The sequence below is a fragment of the Betta splendens genome, chromosome 16 (genome assembly GCF_900634795.4).
Source record: "Betta splendens chromosome 16, fBetSpl5.4, whole genome shotgun sequence".
NCBI lineage: Eukaryota > Metazoa > Chordata > Actinopteri > Anabantiformes > Osphronemidae > Betta > Betta splendens.
In genome coordinates, this window is record NC_040896.2 from 8,518,385 (window position 1) to 8,540,817 (window position 22,433).

The 22,433-nt window shown below is 43.6% G+C and overlaps 2 protein-coding genes across 2 annotated transcripts; one reads left to right on the plus strand and one right to left on the minus strand.

Annotated features, from left to right (window-relative positions):
* Positions 1-539: 539 nt before the first annotated feature.
* On the minus strand, positions 540-12,287 carry col28a1b (collagen, type XXVIII, alpha 1b). Its single transcript, XM_029129601.3, has 35 exons — positions 11,385-12,287; positions 10,893-11,038; positions 10,004-10,569; positions 9,431-9,451; positions 9,294-9,353; positions 9,156-9,209; positions 9,029-9,073; positions 8,664-8,690; positions 8,533-8,577; positions 8,411-8,455; positions 7,649-7,702; positions 6,702-6,770; positions 6,462-6,530; positions 5,879-5,947; positions 5,466-5,534; positions 5,312-5,380; positions 5,101-5,169; positions 4,883-4,951; positions 4,698-4,769; positions 4,534-4,602; positions 4,323-4,394; positions 3,951-4,019; positions 3,808-3,876; positions 3,663-3,731; positions 3,507-3,575; positions 3,344-3,412; positions 3,192-3,260; positions 2,988-3,056; positions 2,757-2,837; positions 2,647-2,682; positions 2,404-2,440; positions 1,774-2,328; positions 1,518-1,702; positions 1,204-1,438; positions 540-1,124 (listed from the first exon to the last, which is right to left on the minus strand). The coding sequence occupies exons 1-35, from the start codon at positions 11,393-11,395 to the stop codon at positions 952-954; spliced, it is 3,555 nt and encodes a 1,184-aa protein (XP_028985434.1). The 5' UTR covers positions 11,396-12,287; the 3' UTR covers positions 540-951.
* On the plus strand, positions 12,161-21,534 carry mios (missing oocyte, meiosis regulator, homolog (Drosophila)). Its single transcript, XM_029129609.3, has 12 exons — positions 12,161-12,280; positions 13,259-14,127; positions 14,253-14,742; positions 15,141-15,239; positions 15,327-15,581; positions 16,757-16,926; positions 17,490-17,555; positions 17,683-17,841; positions 18,635-18,787; positions 19,085-19,289; positions 19,527-19,656; positions 19,876-21,534. The coding sequence occupies exons 2-12, from the start codon at positions 13,309-13,311 to the stop codon at positions 19,964-19,966; spliced, it is 2,637 nt and encodes an 878-aa protein (XP_028985442.1). The 5' UTR covers positions 12,161-12,280; positions 13,259-13,308; the 3' UTR covers positions 19,967-21,534.
* The last annotated feature ends 899 nt before the right edge of the window (positions 21,535-22,433 follow it).

Genomic DNA, 22,433 nt, shown 5'->3' on the forward strand with positions numbered 1-22,433 from the left:
GTGAGTAATCACCAAGTCGTGCTTCTTTCGGGAGGAGATTCATCCTTTGGCACCAGCAACGCGAGGTCTGCTTCTTCAGTCGGCGCTAATTTGTTTGGCACAGATGTACCAACTGCTCCAGGTTCAGGCTCCAGGTGTAAACATGACTGTTCCAGCTTCAATCCAGAGGTTGTGAATAATGAAGTGTGTTAAATCACACATCTAAGGTACAATTGTGAGGTATTTTGCTATAGTAATTCTTTTTATCTTATCGGATTCTTTGCTGTCCTCCATCGTATTTATTTATTCATGTGTTACTACTGTATAGTCAGTCGTTCTTTACAGCCTGTACTGGGTTTCTTTGAAGTACAGCTTGTACTTTCCTGCAGCTCTCAGACTTTTACTCTACTTCTGCCCCCTCTGCTTACGCTCTGTAGACCTGTCTCTATACTGTGTGTACGTCAGCGCCATCATGTGCACTGGGGGCTCCGTCAGTGACACCTGTCACTAGATGAGAGGAGAGTTACATCACAGACGTCATCCCTCTTTTGCACCTTTGAGTCACTGCTTTCAACGGCAGGTCTTTGAATTATAGGATGAAATGATGCAGGAACATGAGAACGTAGCTCAAGCTGTGTCCTTCAGTCTTTTTAGCCACTACACCATGACATCATCAATAAACCTCCACCACAAGCTTAAGGTTTATTTGCTTAGTATTTTTTGCTTTAATGACAAATTTAAGACAAGTAAAAAAATACATCATTGTATCATACAACAGTTTTTAATAGGATGTGGCTACAGAAGTTTGTTTTATGTTTAACTGTGCCGCCGGCGAGCGAGTAACATCACAAACAGTCAACACAAGGCTGTAGGAACCATTTCAGTCCCTAGTCACTAATCTGGTTTGATCCCGTGCAGCTACAGGGAAATGTGAAGATGTAGATGTGAGATGGGAGCGACCAGCTTCGCGTGTCAGACCGTGACGCAGGCTTGTCTGCAGCTCGTTTCAGTCTCAAACCGGTTGCTGTTCCCCTGACAGCCTCCGAACCAGAACTGGGCGCAGGCGTTGGCCGTGGCGTCGTAGTACCACCTCACCACGTAGTCCCGACACGGCCCTGGATCCAGGCTCTGGCTGCAGCTGTGGGCTTTAGTCAGCGGAAAGGGAACGTCAACGAGCGCAGAAGAGCAACGTGAAAAAGCAAAAAGCAAGGAACACTTCATAACCTGGTATGTGGGTGTCAGGCGGCAGCAGCGGAGGAGTCGGCGGCGGCGCCTTTTGCGTGGGACCGGCGCCTTCTGTCATCACTACGCGGTGTGCGGGGTTCTTCTCAAACTGAGAGTAGAACTCGGTTACAGGCCTGAAGGGCTCCCTGTCAAAGAACGGAAACCTCTGCTTTTCTGTGGAGGTTCTGGGGTCTGTCTTGGGTTCTCTGTCCAGGTGAGAGGCAGGAGGTCCGGGCTGTGAGACAGAAGCGAGGGTTTCAGTCGCTACCTTCATGCAGTAAGAGGAACCCACTGACTACCAGATGTCTCCTCACCACTTGGTGAGCTCTCCTGACGTCCCCCGTGAAGCGGGGCGTGTCTGTGTCCGTCTGGAACGGGGGCTCCTGAATGTTACCGGCGACGTCAGGGAAGCCTGGAGGACGTGTGGAGCTCGGGATGTCGCTGAACAAGCGTCTTTCTCCGTGTTCACAGATTTGATCTAGCAGCTTTACTTCAAGTTCTGAAAAACCAGGAGACGCCGTTAGGTTAGAAATGTGCTGTTCTGCGTCCTACATGTCACAAAAGTCCCACCTGGGAGTTTTTTGAAATCGTTGATGAGGTACAGGTGTCTGCTCTCCGGGTCCGAGGCCAAGAGGCCGAGCTCCTTCCTGAAGTCCTCGAACAGAGGGTCGCTTCCGTTCACCACGCCGACCACAAACATCTCCACGCTGCTCCCTCGGGCTTCGGTCACGGCGCTCTCCAGACTCACCGAGTCCCTCTTGTCCGCCTGGCCGTCTGTGATGACGATGGCCACCTTCCTCACGCCCGGCCGCGCCTCGCTGAACAGCTGGCAGGCCTGCCGGATGGCGCTGCCCGTGTACGTGCCCTCGCCCATGTAGACCATGGAGCGCACGAGGGCCTTGATGTGGTCGCGCGTGGCCTCCTGCCCGAGTCGCACCACCACGGTGTTGATGTGGCTGTAGAGGAGCACGCCCACGTGCGTGGAGTCCCGGCCGACCGAGGCCCGGTCGATCAGGGAGCTAACGAAGTCTTTGATCACGTCGAAGTTTTCTGGGCCGACGCTCGCGGAGCTGTCGATCACAAACACAAGCTCTAAGGGGGACTGGCGACAGGTCACCGCGCAACCTGAGGCAGAGCAGAGACGGGAATGAATGTACTGTATGTTTGCATCCACATCGCTGAAGCTCTGCTGCTACTTACTGCAGATGGATCGCACTATTTTGACGATTTCCTCCCTCTGTTGAAGACAGAGAATCCAATAATTTAATGACTGAGTCATCACTTCATTACTTATTTAACTCATTTAAAACTCTTCTCTTCATAGTCGTTCCTCTTTCGTTTTTGTTCCCAGTGACATTAAATTTACATTCTGAGAAAATCTACTAAATGTAATATTTGGGGAGCAGAAAAAAAAGTCATTTCAGCATGATTTTCTGTACTCACTGTGAGTCCAGGCTCTCCCTTCTGTCCCACTCTGCCCTGATGTTTGAAAGAAATCATCATTCATAGGTCATTTATTCACATTTCCAAATGTACAGTGCAACATCCAGTACCAAAGGTCCGATGGCTCCCGGCTCTCCTGGATCTCCTTTATCTCCCTTATTGCCTCTGTCTCCTCTGAACCCTCGGTCGCCCTACAAAGAAACTGCTGATTATATCAAGATGGACAATACATGCAGTACATGAATGTGTACTGAGTGACGGAAAAGCCATCTGACCCTTTGTGAAGGCTTGTGAATCTGGACGTGTTGCTCACAATTACAGTAATTATTTCGCTGTCTTACCTTATCCCCCTGAAGACCATGTCCAGGCAGACCTTTGAGGCCTGGGATTCCCTGAGGTCCAGGCTCCCCCTGAAATCATCAAGAAGAATCTGCATGAAACTCCTCTTCTCCTCATCTACTGTTTTTTTATATTACATTATTATATATACAGCTATTTTCAGACATGCATTGGATCCTTGATTTGAACCCAGAGCTGGACATCACCTTTTGTCCTTGAATTCCTTCTCCAGGTAACCCCTGTGGACCAGGCAGTCCCATTTGTCCAACTGAACCCTGTAGATACAGGATAAAGATGCTAGCATGAGCTGTAGGCAATGTAGTGTATTTATCAGTTTTATTAATCTGACACAAATGACCTTGGCACCCATTAGACCAATTCCTGGAGGCCCAGAAGGTCCAGGAGGTCCAGGCAAGCCCCTGTCTCCCTGAAAATAAAGACAATATGGTACATTAGCTTATTGTGCTCTCATCAAAGTATTTCCTGGTACCTGTTTGGTGAAAGTGCAGATCAACTTTTACCTTTGGTCCAGGTAAACCAACTCCCTCTGGTCCAATCTCTCCTGTCAGGCCAGGAGGCCCTGGAAGCCCCTAAAAGCCAGGTCATAAATCATAGTGTAGGTGCTGGGAAGGGAATGGACAGTGATGAAAGAAGCTGGCAGCCAGGCTAATACTCACTGGGGGACCCGGGGGGCCTTCTCCTTTCGGACCGGGTGGCCCTGCAGGTCCAGGAGCCCCTCTGTCACCCTGCAAACAAACACACACGTGTCAGTGATTCTCAATGGAGGGTTGGTGGAGAGTCATCCTGAGCTGCTGGACTCACCTTGGGTCCGGGTAGGCCCATACCCGGCTCTCCCACAGCTCCTGGTGGTCCTTGTAGTCCTGGTTCTCCCTGGTGAAAAGCAGAAGTACTGTGAACCAACTTCCCAGGTTGTTCCGGTACAGGTCCGCTCTGTGTGGGCTTACCTTGGCACCAGATATTCCCCGTCCGGGTGGTCCCATTACGCCTGCTGGACCCATAATACCTGGTTCCCCCTGGAAAGAAAAAGCACACACAATGGATTCGTTGTAAAACAGGTTGGATAAATTATTTACTTGAGCTCAAAATCAGGAGCTAACTTAATTTGTATAGACACCTATAAATGCTCTATGTCCATTATTCATTTCACTTATTTTCTCTTCAGCCTGGTTTGCAGGTCATTGAATCTTTATGTTTTTTGAGTTGGCATCACATACAGTATGATGTGACATAAGAACCACATTACTTTCTGTTACCACTATTACAGAGAGATTAACAACTTCGTTTTAGAAAATACTAGTGCATGTGTATTAATGTACCTTTGGTCCCATCGGGCCCACGGGACCAACTGGACCTGGCAGCCCTCTGGTCCCTCTGTCCCCTCTGTCTCCCTGCAGGGCAAAGACATCAGTGAGGCTCATTTTCTTCAAACCCTGTGTTAAACCTTTTTATTTTAAACATTGATGTTTTTGAAAACACATGAAGAGAAATTGTAATTGGACATAAAGAGAATACTTAGAAAGAAGTTACCTTTCCTCCAGGAACGCCTTTACCTGGGATCCCGTCAGGTCCCCTGGGACCCGGCAGCCCAACGTCACCCTGTCAGTATCACATATCCAACAGTGAAGCAGCTGACTGGGTTTTCTCTCATTGAATAGATAGAAAAACTGATTATTATCATGACGCTACAAAACCTTTTGTCCTGGAGCTCCGTCTTCTCCTAGCTGACCTGGCAAACCTGGCAACCCCTCAGCACCTGGGTCGCCCTGACAGAGGAAAATCCCGGTAATTGTAGTTAGCTCATCTTAACCTAAGCTTTCCGCACATCTCCTTCTGATCTAATCACAAAGCAGTCTGCAGGAGTCATTGGAGGACTTACCTTGGGTCCCGGCTCTCCCACTCCCCTCTCACCTGGAGGTCCAAGCTCCCCTTTAAGGCCCTGCTCACCCTGAACATGCAGACAGGTTTGTCACAAAACATTTACTGAAACTTTACGTTTTCTATTCCGATTTAACCGACAAACAAGCTTCATTCAAATTTCATTATGATTAAATTCACACAATCCACTGACAGTTACCGTTACCTCTGCTCTCTCACCTTAGCTCCTGTTATTCCAACACCTGGAGATCCTCTGGGTCCGACAGGTCCAGGTGGACCTTGATCACCCTGACCCAAGACGGTGAAGACATGACAAAGTAATTAGTTGAAGATCCAGATAACTTTATGTTTAATATGTTTTAACCCAGCTGACAAAACTCAATGCATATGATATAATCAGCACTCTGACACTATATATTTCAGTTTTCACCTTTTCTCCTTGAAGTCCTAAACCAGGACCACCCACTGGACCTATAACCCCAGGGGGTCCAGGATTGCCCTAAGAAAAGATTTTTACCATCAACATATACAGCTCAGTGAAGTGACTCAACCCAAGAAGAGACAGAAAAATGAGAAAACCTTACCTTTTCACCTTTAACTCCGAGACCAGGAGACCCACGGTTGCCTCTCTGACCCTCGTAGCCTCTGTCACCCTGAAATAAAAACTTGAGAGTTGTAGTTCTGTAGCAACCAGAGAAACATGACTTCAGAAGTACCTTAAGTTAAATATTCACCTTTGCAAGTGCACACATTCAATAATGTTCATGATTAAATCTTAATCTAGGTTTCTTCCACATCCAGTGTGGGCATCAATAAAGTCTTTCATTTTGGAAATGTACCAAAATAAACAGCAATTTTCATTTAACCTCAATTTAGAAGATTATATTTTTATTAGTTACTTATTGTGGCTACTGTCTCAGGAAATAAATAATAATGCATGATCTTAAATTGGTAAATCTATTCAGTAAGTGAAACAGATCCTATTAAACACATTTACCTTTGGCCCTGGAAAGCCTTCTCCCGGTGGCCCGGTGTTTCCTTGTGGTCCTGGTGGGCCTGGAGGACCCTGGAAAACACACATATAAAGTTATAAACACATGGATCTGCATGTAATTGGTCCGTACTTATATAGCGCTTTAAGCACCCGTCCAGGATCCAAAGCGCTTTACGCTACTTCTCATTCACCCATTCGCACTCACATTCACACACTGATGTCAGCAGCTGCTTCGGCGCTTGCTTGAACCATCAGCATCTCGGGGTTCAGTGTCTTGCCCAAGGGCACTTCCACATATCGACCACGTGAAGGCTCGCACCGCCAACCTTGTGGTTAGAGGACGACCTCCCTAATGACTGCGCTATTGTTACTGTTTTTACTGGCTTTAGGAAATGCTGACTGAAATGTAAACGAGCAACGAGGCCGTGACTTTGGATCTAGGAGCTGTAGGGGGCAGCAGAGGTTCATCCTCCTCTTTAAATGATTACGTCAGCTGCATGTGGCTGGAAATAACAGTGAAATTTCAGTAACAGTGAAATAAAGATATGAACTTGTCTGTGGTCACACTTAGCTGTGTGGTACTTACTGGGAGTCCTGGGTCTCCTATCCCAACCGGACCTGGGGGACCGGATCTGCCCTGAAGTCCCTTTTCACCCTGAAATCCAGTCAACAATGTACTTGATATTTTATTCAGTCTCTGGATCCAGCTGCTATTTACTATCAGAAACTTAGGAGTTTGAGTAGAAACAATTAAAATACCTCCATAATCCACATACATATTAAACTGATGTTGGGACTATATGACTTATCATGACTTGTATGACACCTTAGCTCCTGGGAAGCCTCTGCTGGTTTCCCCCGGTGGTCCTGGAACACCACTGGGCCCCATGTCGCCCTGTGGAAACAGGTTCAGCTCATTGAGTGGAGCTCATCACAGCAAAGCATAACATTAACCAGTCACATCCATTTTAATACAATAAACAATAAGTATGTCACGTAATCTTAGGAGATGCTGATGCATTTGATTGCAATCCGCAGACCTACCACTAGATGTCACTACATCTCACACACTGCTCTTTCATGCGTTATAATTAAAGGCCAACAAACTAAAGCCTACATGTCATAAAAAATAAATGGCTGTGTCAGTTCATATGTAATTCATGTCCTTGTTAAACAGTCAACTTTTCCTATTAGCGATCCAATTCATTTGAATAAAGCCATCTTTGTTTAGGAGCTGCAGCTGAGGCGGCTCTATGGTGATGGAGGCATCGGCATCCTACTGGCCGATGCCTTGGAAATACATTTTAAAGGTCAGTTTTATGTTGCCCCCATTTCATGGTGAACCCAAACTGCTGTCTGACAGCACACACGCTGTGTCTGGAGAGGACTGCAGGAGATCAGAATCAAAATTAGCTTTGATGGCCAAGTTTGCATAGGACAACCAAGGAATTATATGTGGTCTGACTCCGTCTTTGTGACAAAAAAAATATAATTTTAATTACAGTTATTTACAAAAATGAACAAATAAAGAATATAAACTGCGGCTCGCTGTGTCACAGAGATTGACGGTGATTCAAATCTAAATAATCTAAATGACTTACGGTATGGTTTTACTGACCTGTATGTGTGTGTTGTTGGAGTCATTCATTAAGAAAGCTCTTACGTTAAACATATCTCCTAATAAACATACAACTCACGGCTTTGCTGGCTGTGTTGAAACACTTGCAGCTAAGTTCCCACATCTCTAAGGATAAGATCTTCGGAGAAGCTCACCTTAGGTCCTGGGGGCCCCTCAGGACCCGTGTCTCCTGTGGGTCCTATCGAACCCTGGGGAAAAAAGGAAGCAAATGCAACATTAAAATTCACAGCATATTGTTAAGAATACAGTTTTCTTCTAAAATATTTAGACCAAATCTTTCTCTGTTTCAAACAGAACATGATCATGTATGAATCAAAAACAAAGCTCCCTGGTTGTATGTCTGACCTGCAGTTTAAAAGCAGCCTGACACCACTGAATGTAAAATACAACAGGATTAACATTCACAGCTTTCATGTCCTTCAATTCTCAGGCCCAAATCACAAAATAACAAGGTTAGACTGCGACTGTGCCAGTAGCACAGAGGAGGAAGAGTGGTCCTGGGCGGCCAGGTCCCCTCACTAATCCCACCACACAAAGTCTGTTCCTGCAAAAGAATAATATCCTGCAAGCCTGGATTCACTGCTTTGGATAGGCACATTAGCGTCAGGATTATCCATAATCCAATATTCACATTCCATTAGTGCAGGGCCGAATAAGAGACAAATTCCACTTCCATATTTCATATTAGAATGTGAACCTGCTGTCTTATGTTGACATGCTGTGGCGTCTTTGTATCAATGTGAAGAGCCGACGTGGCACTGAACTGTGAACGGAGGCCCTTCGCATACAGAGGACGTCTAACCACAGCTAATACTCACATTTTCTCATAGAGAAAAGTTTGCTTTACAACCTCTGTATGTGTGTTACTGTTAAAGTTAATGGAAACCCCACTCTACCTTTTCCCCTTTGGGCCCTCGTTGGCCTGCCAGTCCTTCTGGGCCCTGAAACAATTACAAATGACTTATTACCAGAGAGCCTGTGGTACCATTTGAAAGCTATTGTGAAATAATGCTCATACAATGTCACCCTTCTCCCCTGGAGTACCACAGTCTCCTCTCTCTCCCTACAAGACAACACATGAATTATTCCCTTTGGACAGTTCACTTGATAAAATGCAGCAGCTTATCACTAAGGGTGGGCGAGACCCACCTTGTTTCCCTTGTAGCCTGGTTGACCCTGTAGAAGATGACACTGTTTTAAAGTCTGAACTTTGAGAAGGATGTAACAGTATGGGTTCGCAGAGAGGGTGATGTACTTAAATATTGTTTACTGTCTGAATTATTTTGCTTTGGATTTAAACCCAAACCACTAGATGGCAGGGTTGTGGATGTTGCGCCTTATTTTTAGTCCAAATGTTTGCATATGGTGGTGTTTCTTGCTATTAGACAGGTTTCTTAAACCTAAATTTAAAATATACTAATGTATTACCTCCCAGTATTTTAATATATAGAAATACATTGAACCACATCGTATGGTCAGACTTCTATCAATCAACAGCTTATGAAAAAGTTTACCTCCAGACCATCACTTCCAGGTCGACCATTCAAGCCAGGCTCCCCCTTATAAACAGATTCAGTTTTCAGTCAGCTGCACAAACCTAAGCACTTGTAACAGGCAGCATTTTATTATTTTTTTTGTAACCTTTGCTCCTTTAAGACCAGGTGTCCCTCTGAAGCCAGATTCTCCTTTTCTACCCTGGAATCAGTTCAGATCATTGTTAAGTCTCTAGATGCTGGAAAACAAGACCAGGGTTGTAGATTTGTTTACAAAGGAACTCACAGGACTTCCTGGAGGACCTCTTTCTCCTCTTTCACACAGACACACTTGTACCTGTGGACACTGGCAGAGACGAGCACAAGTCAGAAAAAGATTTACACCTCGTTAGAATAAAGGCAGAAACAGGTGGAATGACTTACGCCTTCTAATGCAACTGCAGCCTGAAAGAAAAACATCACACAAACATTAGGTCCACAGTTCTCAGAATTCATTGGCATTATAAGCCACAGATTAGGCCGATAGTAGATTCTGCCCTTTTTGTGCTCAGAACGTGAATGAACAAAAAAAAAGAACGTGAATGAACAACATCATCCATTTGTGGAATGCAGAACGGGCCGTGCCAGCCTCGCAGACGGGCCCTGACCTACTGTCCATATTTGACATTTCTCAAAGAGTGGAAAATTGCAAAGCAGATGAGGAAACCCCCCGTGCAGACGCAACTGTCACGCGGCCTGAACCCGCTGTGGGGACACAATGTGGAGGAACAGCTGCACGACGCTGTCACTGTGTGCAGCAGATGATTAGTGCTTCTGGGGAAGCTGGGTTTTAGGCGCCGCATTTCAATTTCATTTCAAACAAAGCAAGTGGAATAGAGTGAAATGAGCATTATTACCACACGGCTGGATGCACTCATATATGCTCTTAACCCTTTACTAAATCAAAGGTCATATAATCATCAAGTCGGTTCAACCCTCAGTTGTAGCAGCACTCACCAGCTCTCCCAGCAGCTTCTCCTCCAGCTCAGGATCAAGAAGACTCTGCACAAACTGCTGAGCCGGTGCGCTGGCGATGGCCCGAAGCCTGGCGTTATTGTGTCTCTGCTGGGCGGCGTCCGACAACCCAACAGCAAAGAACTTTATGCCGTGACCTTTGGCCTCAGCCGTAGCTGCAATCACATCAGGGTTGCGAGGATGCTCGACCCCGTCGGTCATCAGCACTGCAACCCTGACGCTGTCCGCCGGCGTCTCCTGGACCAGCAGCTGGGAGGCATTGGCGACGGCGTAGGTGGTGTAGGTGCCATGGCCGATGTAGTTCATGGTGCTGACTCGACCGTGGAATGAATCCAGGTCTTTCCAGTCTGAGAGTCTGTGCTCTATGGAAACAGAGTTGCTGTACTGAAGCGCAGCCATTCGCACCTTCAGCTTCCAGCCGGCCACCTGCAGCATAGACAGCCGCGTGCTGAAGCTCAAGACAAAAGACTTTTCCTTCTCAAACAGGAGTATGGTAGCGCTCTCTGAGCTGTCCAGGATGAAGGCCACCTCCAGTGAACATGTCTGACCTGCGGACGAAAGAAGCCACCACTTCAGTCAGAAAACCATCTCTTTTTATACATTTTTTTGACACTGGACAAAACTGCTTATATTTAATACCAGTATATATGATTAAATGTTTTTAAATATCTGTTACAAATAGCATTTCTACCATTATGTTATGGGAAAGTTAAACTTTTGCAAATAATCACATGCAGAATGTGGATTTAAACACCAAGAAATAATGCACAAGGTTTTGGGCTGTGACGACTACACTACTGGCCACCATTCATATTCATCAAACTTTCTGTAAGCCTGGTTACATTTTTACCAGTCATCTCATTCCAATTACCATTTCCTCCATCGTCCTGCAGCTTGTAGTTGTTCCTGAGTCTTGCTTTTCTTCTCTGGCCTGTGGCCTCATTTACAAACGCCAACAGGAGAATGCAGAGCCCCACGCTTCTCCTCAGGTTTCGCCTAAGCAACATGTCCATCCTCCTAGAGAGGAACCAGTTACATAGTTGATTAACTTTCCTAATGTAGGTTCAATATGGTCTTTAAATGATAAAGCGCACACACATGTACATGCAAAGCAAATAAAAATGTTGTAGGTATTGTAAAGTTTTACAATATTAGAGGTGCAAAGTATATAAATGCAGGCAAACTCAGAATAACTGCATTTACTCGTTTTTCAGAATAACTAAAAAACGAGTAAATGCACCGTAAGTGAACATCGTCTTATTATTACATAAAAATAATGATTGTATAAGATGGAGTACGCACATAAAAGTGTAAAATGATACAACAAACACATGATGATGTGACAAAAAGATGAATCGTTTACCTATAACTCATCTATGTGCGGTCGATGCTTTGTGTCCTGTCAGCTGCTGCTCTTTGGGACGCATTTCGCGGCTAAAGCAGGTCCTCTCCAACCAGGAGGAGATAACGTGAGGACCATCAGATGATCTGATGCGCTGTGTGTGCGTATCCGAGGGCTCTGGTGCCTCTCCAACATTTCTGTGCTGCTCCAGTTCAGCGCGTAATAGTCCTGACGATCCCGTTTATTCACAACAGGTTCCTCTGTGCACATTATTGAAAACTTGACACGATTAAAACACGATTTAAATATATTACGATAGATTAAAAACTTAAACCAGGCTGCACTCTGCATGCACAGAAGGGACATTACGGTGGTCACGAAAAAAAGTGTTCGTCCACTCCAGGGGACTTTCCTTCCTCTGGAGTTGGTGCTAATACATGTTTCAATCTGATTCTGTTACTGTTTTGAGTTGTTGTGTTGAAGTTTTTTTTCTGAATGCTGCTCCAAAAATCCCAGAAGACACTAATCATATTTCACTTTTCCATTCTGGTGCGCTAATGGGAAAACCAGAGAAGCTGTAGTGGGACTCGCATATGCAGATATTTGGTAAATCTTAGGTAGTAGCTTGAGTAGTAATCGACTTTTACTTTAACTGTAATTTAATTACGTCCCTTAAACGTATTACAAGTCCACACGGTTGTAAAGCGTCGCTCTTTTCTCCGTGTTTTCGCCACTCGCGTTGTCACGGCACCCTCTCGCGGTGAACAACAGTTAAAGCGTAATCGGAACTGTTAATTGTCGAATCTTCAGGAGGGACGGACATGTTTTGGTGTAACACACAACATTCAGGGAGTTCCTGTCCGACATGTGTATGTCAAATTCAGCCGGGTCCGCTTATTTAACTCCTATGTATACGTGTAAGTAAACAACAGTCGTTGTTGTTGTTATGTGTTGGTAATGTATTCCACTGCTAGCTAGCTGAATGCTAGCTAAACCGCTACGTTTAGATCGTGCTCCACTCTTTAGCATTAGCTTAGTTGAGCTAGCATGTCAACAAACTTCTTACAAACTTTTTATGTATGCCTCTAACATCTTAGTATATAACTACTATCTATATTGTTTAATTTCCATTGTCTCATTTATTCCAAATACGTTAAGACGTAACTAATTAGGGTAAGATTGTCATTGTTTTTTTTATACAAATTTCAGGAATTGGCTAATTTTAGCTAATTTAGACGACAACGGTAGCAAGTTTCATACGTAATTAAACTGTAGCTACTTATTGTGAGATTGTTTAGGACCATAATTTATTTATGAAACATAAGCCGTCACCCCTGGTTATGTTATTACATTGCGAATAAACAAGTAAACCATTCGTAAATAAACTTAATTAAAATGAAAATAACATGACCTTTTGAAGCCGGTCCAGTAAATGTACTTTTCTAGATCGATATCTGGTTTTTCGTGGTGAATACGCATATAATCCCATTGATACAAATAATGCTAATTAATCAGGTAAAGAGGTATTCAACCTTTTTCAAAGTGTTTCAAAATTACTTTGTTTGTATTGTTTCTGTTTTGTAAGCACTGACCTTTTCTGTTTTTGTTTATTTAATAAATTTTCTAGGTCTAGGATGTGATTAGTGATTAAATACTGATTTTATTAAGTATTGTTAAAACCTCCTGACTACTAGATGGCAGTGTTTCACAAACAAGTTAACTTTTTTGTTTTAGATTTGATAGATATGATGATTTGTTGTTTAAATTGTGACAGGTGTATTTCAGTAGTACTCTCACTTTGAAATAAGAATTAAATTGTTTTACTCTCCTTTGTAAAACTGTGGTAACACTGATATTATTCACATATTTATTTATCAATCTGTGTTTATTTACAGATGCTAGAACATAGATTTTCTTACAACCTCTTTGTAGTGGCATCTGAATCATGAGTGGCTCTAAACCAGACATCCTGTGGTCTCCTCACCAACCTGACCGCTTTGTCATCTGTGACTCTGAGCTGGGACTGTATCGCATTGGACCTGTGGGCAGTGCGGAAACCAAGGCTGGCACTCTGCCGCTCTCTGAAGAATCTGCTGCTACTTTACTAGCCATTAACTCTGACACCCCATACATGAAATGTGTGGCCTGGTACCCAAAGCATGAGCCTGAGTGTTTACTTGCAGTGGGCCAAGCTAATGGCAGAGTGGTGCTTACTAGCTTAGGCCAGAGCCATAACTCCTCATGTAAAGACCTTGTGGGGAAGGAGTTTGTGCCCAAACACGCCCGCCAATGCAACACTCTGGCCTGGAACCCTGTGGACAGCAACTTGCTGGCTGCTGGGCTGGACAAGCACAGAGCAGACTTTTCTGTCCTTATATGGGACATTAGCAGTAAGTATTCTCCAGAGGCCAGTGTAGCAGCGGAGAAGATTCGTCTCTCCTCGGTGGATTTGGACTCAAGCACTGTAGTGACAAAACCATTATATGAGTTAGGGCAGAATGATGCTTGCCTGTCCCTCTGCTGGCTGCTTCGAGACCCAAAGCTACTGTTGGCTGGCATGCACCGGAACCTTGCTATATTTGATCTGAGAAACACAAGTCAGAAAACATTTGTCAACACTAAGGCCATCCAGGGTGTGACTGTCGATCCACACTTCCATGACCGTGTGGCTTCATTCTTTGAAGGCCAGGTGGCGATATGGGATCTGAGGAAGTTTGAAAAGCCTGTGCTTACCCTCACTGAGCAACCAAAACCACTCACTAAGGTATAACAGAGTTTCTGTTTTCACAAATGTTCAAACACATGATGATGGAGTTTGTTTTTGAACTTTCTGTATGTTTGAGATTTTTGGCGGTTGTTTAAATTTGATTCTTACTTACTGTTTTTCAGGTGGCTTGGTGTCCAACTCGTACCGGCCTTCTGGCCACACTAACACGTGACAGTAACATAATTCGCCTGTATGACATGCAACACACGCCTACACCCATTGGTGATGAAACAGAGCCCACCATCATCGAGCGAAGCGTACATCCCTGTGAAAGCCAGATCGGCAGCTTTGCCTGGCATCCGTCCTCTCAGAATCGCATGGTGGTGGTGTCTGCAGCCAACCGGGCCATGACTGACTTTACTGTGTTCGAACGCATCTCACTAGCCTGGAGCACTACAACCTCGCTCATGTGGGCGTGTGGCAGGCACTTGTATGACTGTGTTGAGGAAGGGGCTGAAGGAGTGGAGAGCATGATTGAGAAAGACATTGCCACCAAGATGAGGCAGAGAGCTCAGTCCAGGTATGGACATGATACCATCCAGGTGTGGAGAAACCATGTACTGGCAGGAGGGAATGACCCCCAGCTCAAGTCTTTGTGGCATGATTTGTTTTATATCCTTAATTATTGTGAAGTCATATAGTTTTGTGCACAGGCACTATGTTCAGTAGTTGTTTTCCACTATTTCTGCTTATATGTATTTTTCACTCCCAACCAATCGATTGGAAGGACACAGTTTAGGCCATATATATAGAAAGCAAAATACATTTTAGTTCATTAAATTGCTATAAGAGATGTCATGTGGAAATAATGGGATGTTATTAACAAAAGTAAAAATGTCAATCAAGTATATATCTTTTATTAGGAACACAAAATATTATTTGAATCTCTTTTACCTTGGTCCAGTTTCACATCAATAGATATGTAGTTATAACCTTTATGCTTGAGCTCATCTGTTCCCTTTTACATTGTGCTGTTTAAACTACAGTTATATTTCCTATGTAAGTATCACATATGAAGCAATGTGCAGAGGATATGGAGCTGAAGTTGCAGGGGAACAAGCAGTCTGTGGTGTACTCTGGTATCAAGAATATTGTCAAAACCAGCTCAGGTAAGGCACATTGCATCGAAGAGTTTGATATAGTCCTACATTAACTGTTAAGACCTCGGATATTAAAGCTTCTGTGTGCTTCTAAAGGCACAACAGAGAGCCGCAGGTGTTGGAGCGGCTCAGATCGCCAGACAGACGTGCCACGTTACCACAGTGAGGAGCGTTGCCTTGCCCTGCGTCTCTGCGGCTGGATCAGCCGAGGTCCTGAAATTGACATGGAGGCCTTTTTGCGAAGCTTGGAGCAGGAGCGTGAGTGGGAGCGGGCTGCTGCAGTTGCTCTGTTTAACCTGGATATCCGTCGGGCCATCCAGATCCTCAATAAGGGAGCAACTGCTGAGAAGGGTAAGTGTCATAGCAGTGAGAGCAGAAGGATGAAGCGAGGTGTGTCTTTGAAGCCAGCTTGTGACAGAAAAGAAATATTTAATATCCTACATACTGTTGCATTTCTCGTTGTTTAAGCCGTCAATTCTAACTGTAATTACATTGGTTTACACGTCATTGTTCTGTTTTCTTATTCTTTTATTTGTTACTTTAACAGGAAGCTAGGTAAGCAGTGTGTACTGCATCCTTTGTCAACTTGTAGTTTATAAGTCCATTTTCAGGCCGTTTGGCTCCCAGCTGCACACAGACATGGATATATTAGTTTCCTGTTCCTTTGTTGTCCCAGATAAACATTTTTGCCAGGATTGTGACATTTAGTGAACGTAAAAAGTTGTATACCATGATTTGGAGGAAGATCATTTGATATAAATTCAGTTTAATTCTACAAATGTAATAAGAACCAAAGGAATGCGAGCAATGTAACTGCCGCAGGAGAACACTCAACCTGTATCAGCTGATATTCGCTTCACGCTGAGGTTTAATGAAAGTAGAGCGAGAAAGAGAGAGGGAGCGAAGGCTGTTGTTTACCAGCCTCCTGACTGAGAAAAATTCCACCAATGTAGGTCAAAGTTTTTCTGCGGTGTGTTCTAATGAGAGTTTCCTGAGCATGATTCATTAGACCTGTCAAGCAGAACCACCTCTGCAGTTGGTTCTTTGTCTCAAACAGCACTGTGCGCGTCATCATGGCTATACAGACATTTTTTTTGATCTTGTTCATTTTTTTTTTGATTTATTGAAAAATGCGGAACAGCTTGTCCAGAGGTACAAGCTTTGTCCAAAAGCAACACTAATAGTATTATAACTATATAATAACTTTTCTTGTTCTGATAGAAACCTTACTTTAACCTGTTTATTGGTGAATTATGTATGGCCATAGAACATTAGGTTTTTCTTGGCAAACTGTACTTAAAATAATCACTTTTATTTTGAATGCTACCCGTTGATGAAGACCTCGGTGTAAACAAACAGATGGCGAGGGCCTCAATATGAGCAGCACATCACTTGAAGGGTTTTAGTTCTTGTGTCTCTGAACTTATAGTTCACTGATCAGCTTGAACATCTGTCTCAGAATTGCCACCTTCTTTGTGAATGACTTGCATATGTCTGTTTCCTTCTCAAATTCTTGTTATTCACAGGTGACCTAAACCTGAATGTGGTTGCCATGGCCCTGTCAGGCTACACAGACGAGAAGTCCTCCCTGTGGAGGGAGATGTGCAGCTCTCTGAGGCTGCAGCTGAAGAACCCCTACCTCTGCGTCATGTTTGCCTTTCTTACCAGTGAGCCAGGAGCCTATGATGGCGTGCTGGTACTGAATCTCTTTATGCCACAGAACTCTGAAGTCTAGTTACTGACCAGGAAAAAGTGACATTTAGATTGGTTATTTTTTTTCCATTCAGGGTCTAACTTCATAAAAACCTTGGTGTATTTTTAGCACAGTGATGACTAGGTAGGTGATTCTCCAGGGCTCTTTATTGGAAAAGTCCTCACACAGGTGCACAGGAAAAGATGTGTTTTACATTTCAGTCACCAGCAGTAAAAGCCATAAAACTGAAACTGAACCTGTGCCCAGAACACAGAGTATCTTTCTTCTGCTACATCAGATTCTGGCCACCAGCTGCTTTCACATTTATTGGACATTTTCCTAGCAAAAGTGATGACTCTGCAATAGACACATTTAGATGCTTTTCCTTCATATTTTTTTGTGACTTGCAGAACAGGGCAGCAAATAATTAGCTGGGTACTGTCAAAGAGCAGATATTGTGATGTTGCACCAATATTCAGTGTATAGATCTCATGCTGAATATTGTAGCCTTTACTAAAAGTCTGATTCAAGTACAGTATGTTTATTTCAGTTTCTCTTTGTTACAGTATGAGAGCAGTGTTGCTGTGCGAGACCGTGTTGCCTTTGCCTGTATGTTTCTCAATGATGCACAGGTAAAACTCTGTCGTAGACAGTTAAATATTCCCTGATAAAATTATATTATTTTATTTATGATTTATTAAATTCCACTATTTCCCTTGTTGCTGCGACCTGTTCTGACACCTCACTATTTGTTCACAGCTGCCTCGATACATTGACAAACTAACCAATGACATGAAGGAAGCAGGCAACTTGGAGGGCATGCTGCTGACAGGGCTGACCAAAGATGGAGTAGATCTTATGGAGAGTTATGTGAACAGAACTGGAGATGTACAGACCGCCAGCTTCTGTATGCTGAAGGTACACAAAATCAAACTAATTATATACCTTTCATTAAACTACATGTCTGCAAATAACATACATTCATAGTGATTGAATAATTATTCATCTGTTGTATAAGCAAACCTACTTCTGGAAGGTGTGAATAATAGCGAATCAGTATCCAGAACAAAAACTGCAGGAATGCAAGATGGTGGTTCAGCAATCTCCTCAGAATGTTCATAATAAACACAAGAAAAATGACAAGAACTGCTCTTAGACAGCAGTGAAATAGAAATATTCTGCCTTCACCAGGTAGAAATGTTGTAAATCTTTACTACCACTGAGGTTGCTGTTCTATGGTACCTTTTGAAATAACAAAACATTTGTGTTCATTGTGAAAACTATTATTCTCAACACAGTTGCTGCTTCCCATAACAATATGAGAAATATTCTAACTGAGTTTCAAAACACCTGCAGAAATATGAGTTGAGAGAGAGTGCTGTAACTTTTCAGCATGCTGAAAAGAATTCTCCAGTTGTGCTGAATTTTTGTTTTCGAGTTCTAACCTGCTTTGGAAAGGTTAGATGTCTCCCAAGATGAGTGCACATGCATGTGTCCTTCTTGTTTGTAGTAAATGCTTAAACCTCCAAAATATTCATGCAAACACATTTGGCCTTAGGGCTGGGTGCGTGAAAGGTGACACTTGTAGACACTATTGTCTTCAGGCACATTCTGGTTTGTTTTTCTTCTCTGGTCTTTTTTCGCATGCGTTTAAACTGTGTTGAAGGATTTAACCATGATCAAACCTAAATAGATATACCTCTACCTCCAGGGTTCTCCTGGTGAAGTGTTAAAGGACCCTCGAGTCCAATGCTGGATTGAAAATTACCGCAACCTCCTTGATGCCTGGAGGTTCTGGCACAAACGGGCAGAATTTGACATTCATAGAGGCAAACTGGACCCCACCTCTAAACCTCTGGCCCAGGTAACATGTGACAGGAAGAAAGTAAAACCTACTCTTACTAGCTTAATTACTAGCTGTACTGTAGTACAAATGTTTTAATCAACTTGACAGAGAGAGATTATGCTGGCATTACCTGACTGCATTATGGTCATGTGTGTGTAGAATCACAGTTGAGCATGTTAAGATTATTGCAGTGTTATCTAATATGGATCTTGCTCTCCTCCTAAATGATTAAATGTAGACAGCTGGTGAGCATGTGTGCTTGTTAGTTTTCCCTTCCTTTTCACTGGTGCTTATCTACTGACCTTTGTGCGGCAGGTGTTTGTGAGCTGCAACTTCTGTGGGAAGTCCATCTCCTACAGCTGCTCGGCGATGCCTCATCAGGGTCGTGGCTTCAGCCAGTACGGTGTCAGTGGCTCACCGACTAAATCTAAAGTCACCAGTTGCCCGGGCTGCCGGAAACCACTGCCACGTTGTGCCCTCTGCCTCATGAACATGGGCACACCTGTTTCCAATTGCCCAGGTGAATTTGACTGTCAACAGGTGCTCCGGTGATATTTAATAGTGTAAATGGCTGTAATACTTAACTGGGCATTTCCAGAGGCGTGTGGACTTTGAGCACCATTTAGGGTCATTTGCACCAGGGAGTATAGTGGCCAATCCTGTTTTCTTATTGCTGGGATGTCATTCATCAACCTTGACAGTCTTTTGAATATTATAGCGTGCTGATTTTGACCTATGGGCTATTTTTTTTTCGCAGGAACTGGAAAGTCAGATGAGAAGGTGGACTTAACAAGGGAGAACAAACTTGCTCAGTTCAACAACTGGTTCACATGGTGTCACAACTGTCGACATGGTGGCCATGCAGGCCACATGCTCAGCTGGTTCAGGTACAACTTAGTGGATGCTGCACATGTAGACTTTTCAGACTCATGCAATCATGAAAGTCAGAGTATATATGATTTATATATGTATGTCTTTCATTGGTATTTATTTGGGGCAGGCAGTTTCCAAACAGGGTCAATTGCATAAAGTTCAAACCGTATTATCTTTTGTTTACACTTTTGTGACTAATCTATATCTAATTGCCTGACTTCTGTTCTTTCCAGAGACCACACAGAGTGCCCAGTGTCAGCTTGCACGTGTAAATGTATGCAGCTGGACACGACTGGGAACCTGGTACCTTCAGACAGCAGCTAAACGGGAAGATAGTCAAACTGCAAACTTGTACACCAGCGTGGAGCCATGCAGTAGACCAGTGCAGGTTCACCATAGCGCTCGCTGAACCGTCAGCTGAGCGAGGGACAAAGGGTGCCAGCGGTGTCCTCCTCTGAAGTGGCTGCTTGACTAGAATAAAATACTAAATTGTTTAGCGAATCATATGAAGAAGGGAGGCTGTATGTGTTACTGATCTGACTAACCAATTCACAGACAGAAAGGGAGCTGATGCTAATTCAGCGCTGTGCTAATGAAAATCCTACTCAGGAGAAATACTGGTCTAAACTGAACAGAGATTAATGGGTTTATTGTGATCTATTAGGAAATTCTAATATCTACTAACACATTGGATTGTAAAAATGGGATCACAAGTGCCAAGATGTCTGAACTATATTTTGTGACTTGTGTTTCTATACACTATTTACTTGTGTTTGTCTTACGAAAAGGTCTTCACATACCTCATGAAAGCATTGTTTGGGGTGAAGGATGGTACCCCAGGTGCTGGAGCGAAGTTTAACGCACAATAACAACACTCCCTTGCTCTCTTCATGTTCCTCTGTGCCACTCTTCATCTGGCATTGTGTGGAAGGGCTTCCAGTGCGAGGGCTGGCTTTTGTGGGCTGAGGATGGGGAATTGGAGATGGTAGGGGTGGTGGGTGAGGAGGAGGACGAGGAGGGTGCAAGGGTGCGTCTGTATTCACCAGCCCACTCCAGGCCTGTGGCCCATGAAAGAATCTCCCCAGAAAACAGCAGCTGCTCGGCACTCTGACAAGACCCTCCAGATTGTTCCCTTCATAAAAACCTCAGCTGCCGGAACACTATTGATTCAAAGAGAGGGCGAGAGAACAGACAGCCTAAGCCCCGTGCCCCCCCCCCTCCTACGCCCTCGACACACACAGACTTGCCCTCTCTTTCTTTCTCCCTCTCTTTGGTGCCCAAATTGCACCCAAAAACTATGCATACCACACATCAGTCCAAGGATGGGCGCCGTCTGTGGGGGAACGGCTGTCTGTAAGCCGCATTGTAAATGGGTTTTCTCTCTTTCTCTGCCACCCTCCCTGCTCTATCACTAACCCAGGGAGGCATTGTAAATGAGAGGCGGCCTGCACCAGAGCTGGCTAAATCACTTAGTCATGGAGGAGGAGGTGAGGGGTTTGGGAGCGGAGGGTGGGGGGCAGAGGGGCTACTGTATGCTGTCTTTAGCAAGATCTCGTCCCAGTGTGGGAGGTTTTCTAGGCCCACATTCCCTTTTGTGAATTATTTTGGAGTGGAGCTGACAAATTAGTAATCGTTGTAGTGTCCTGAAAAACAGAGCGGCTGGAATTTCATCCTTTTCAGTGTTTCTTGTGTTTGTCTTTTAAATAAATTCAGAGTGACAAATTGGAGCACTGCTGAATAGAGTGTTTTCCATAAGTTTACATGGTTTATTTTTACATTATCATGTTTCATAGACACAGATGGCCTGGATTTTTGTAATGTGCGTATTTGACCTTTGAATAAATGCAATGAGTAACATATTCTCCCGTGGGAACTCTAAAAGAATCACACTCCCTTAATGCTTTCTGCAAGATGGACAACAGGAACAAACAGTGCATTTTGGCCTTATGACTAGTCTGGAAGTTTGGGGAAGAGCAGCTCATGTCACCAACTAACTCTTCTGGATTGTTCTGTTTTACAGTATGTCATATAATCATTATGCAAATGGTGCAAGCCTGGTCTTCATGTAACGTTGGATGTTCAGACTTCTGTTCCCTATTAGCTTAAAACCTGACACTGGAAAAAAGCAGTCGATCAACAGTCTCAATCAATGGCCATATTGAACCGAACCAGTGATTTCGTTGGGAAAGTTTATTTAAGCAAAATAATTTCATTAGGGTTTTGTTTTGCTCTTAGTGACCCTAACCACAATACCGAATATGTGCATGAAAACACTGATCAAAAGACGACAGTAATGTGAAAGGTAAATATGCTTGGTACCAGAGGCTAATTTTCCTTTCACTGGTATTACATTTAAATGGTGGATGAAATTGATTATAACAACCAAATTACTTTGTCACGCAGTCCAATACTCAACAATAATATAATTATTTGAACATATGAACTAGAGTTGAACTATTGTAGTTCAGAGCTACTATGTTTAGTTGATTGCTTGTAGCATTTATGAATGATTTGTTCAGAAAAATTAAGCCATATTATGAAACACAAAGATGTGTCCTCTACAGAAATGTGGCTATAGATGTTAAATCTATATAAATCTACTGAAAAAGGCCAAAGAACAATCAACACCTTCGGAACAAATGCTATTGAATGTTATCGGCTCTTTCAATTGTAAATTTATAATCTATTAGTTAAATAAAGCAAAATAATTATGGCAATATTTCGCCTGTAACGTATTCATACGTTTTAATTTTCACAAAAAGTCAAAAGATACTAATATCACACGTGGAAG

Excerpts from the sequence above, each read along its gene's own strand:
- col28a1b (XM_029129601.3), bottom strand. Across the intron at positions 8,578-8,663 it reads CAGGCTACAAGGGAAACAAG|GGAGAGAGAGGAGACTGTGG; the intron begins GTGGGTCTCGCC and ends GTTGTCTTGTAG. Across the intron at positions 4,020-4,322 it reads TGGGCCCGATGGGACCAAAG|GGGGAACCAGGTATTATGGG; the intron begins GTACATTAATAC and ends TTTTCTTTCCAG.
- mios (XM_029129609.3), top strand. The coding sequence starts at position 13,309 with ATGAGTGGCTCTAAACCAGACATCCTGTGGTCTCCTCACCAACCTGAC. Across the intron at positions 16,927-17,489 it reads GAGCCTATGATGGCGTGCTG|TATGAGAGCAGTGTTGCTGT; the intron begins GTACTGAATCTC and ends TCTTTGTTACAG. Across the intron at positions 19,290-19,526 it reads ACCTGTTTCCAATTGCCCAG|GAACTGGAAAGTCAGATGAG; the intron begins GTGAATTTGACT and ends TTTTTTTCGCAG.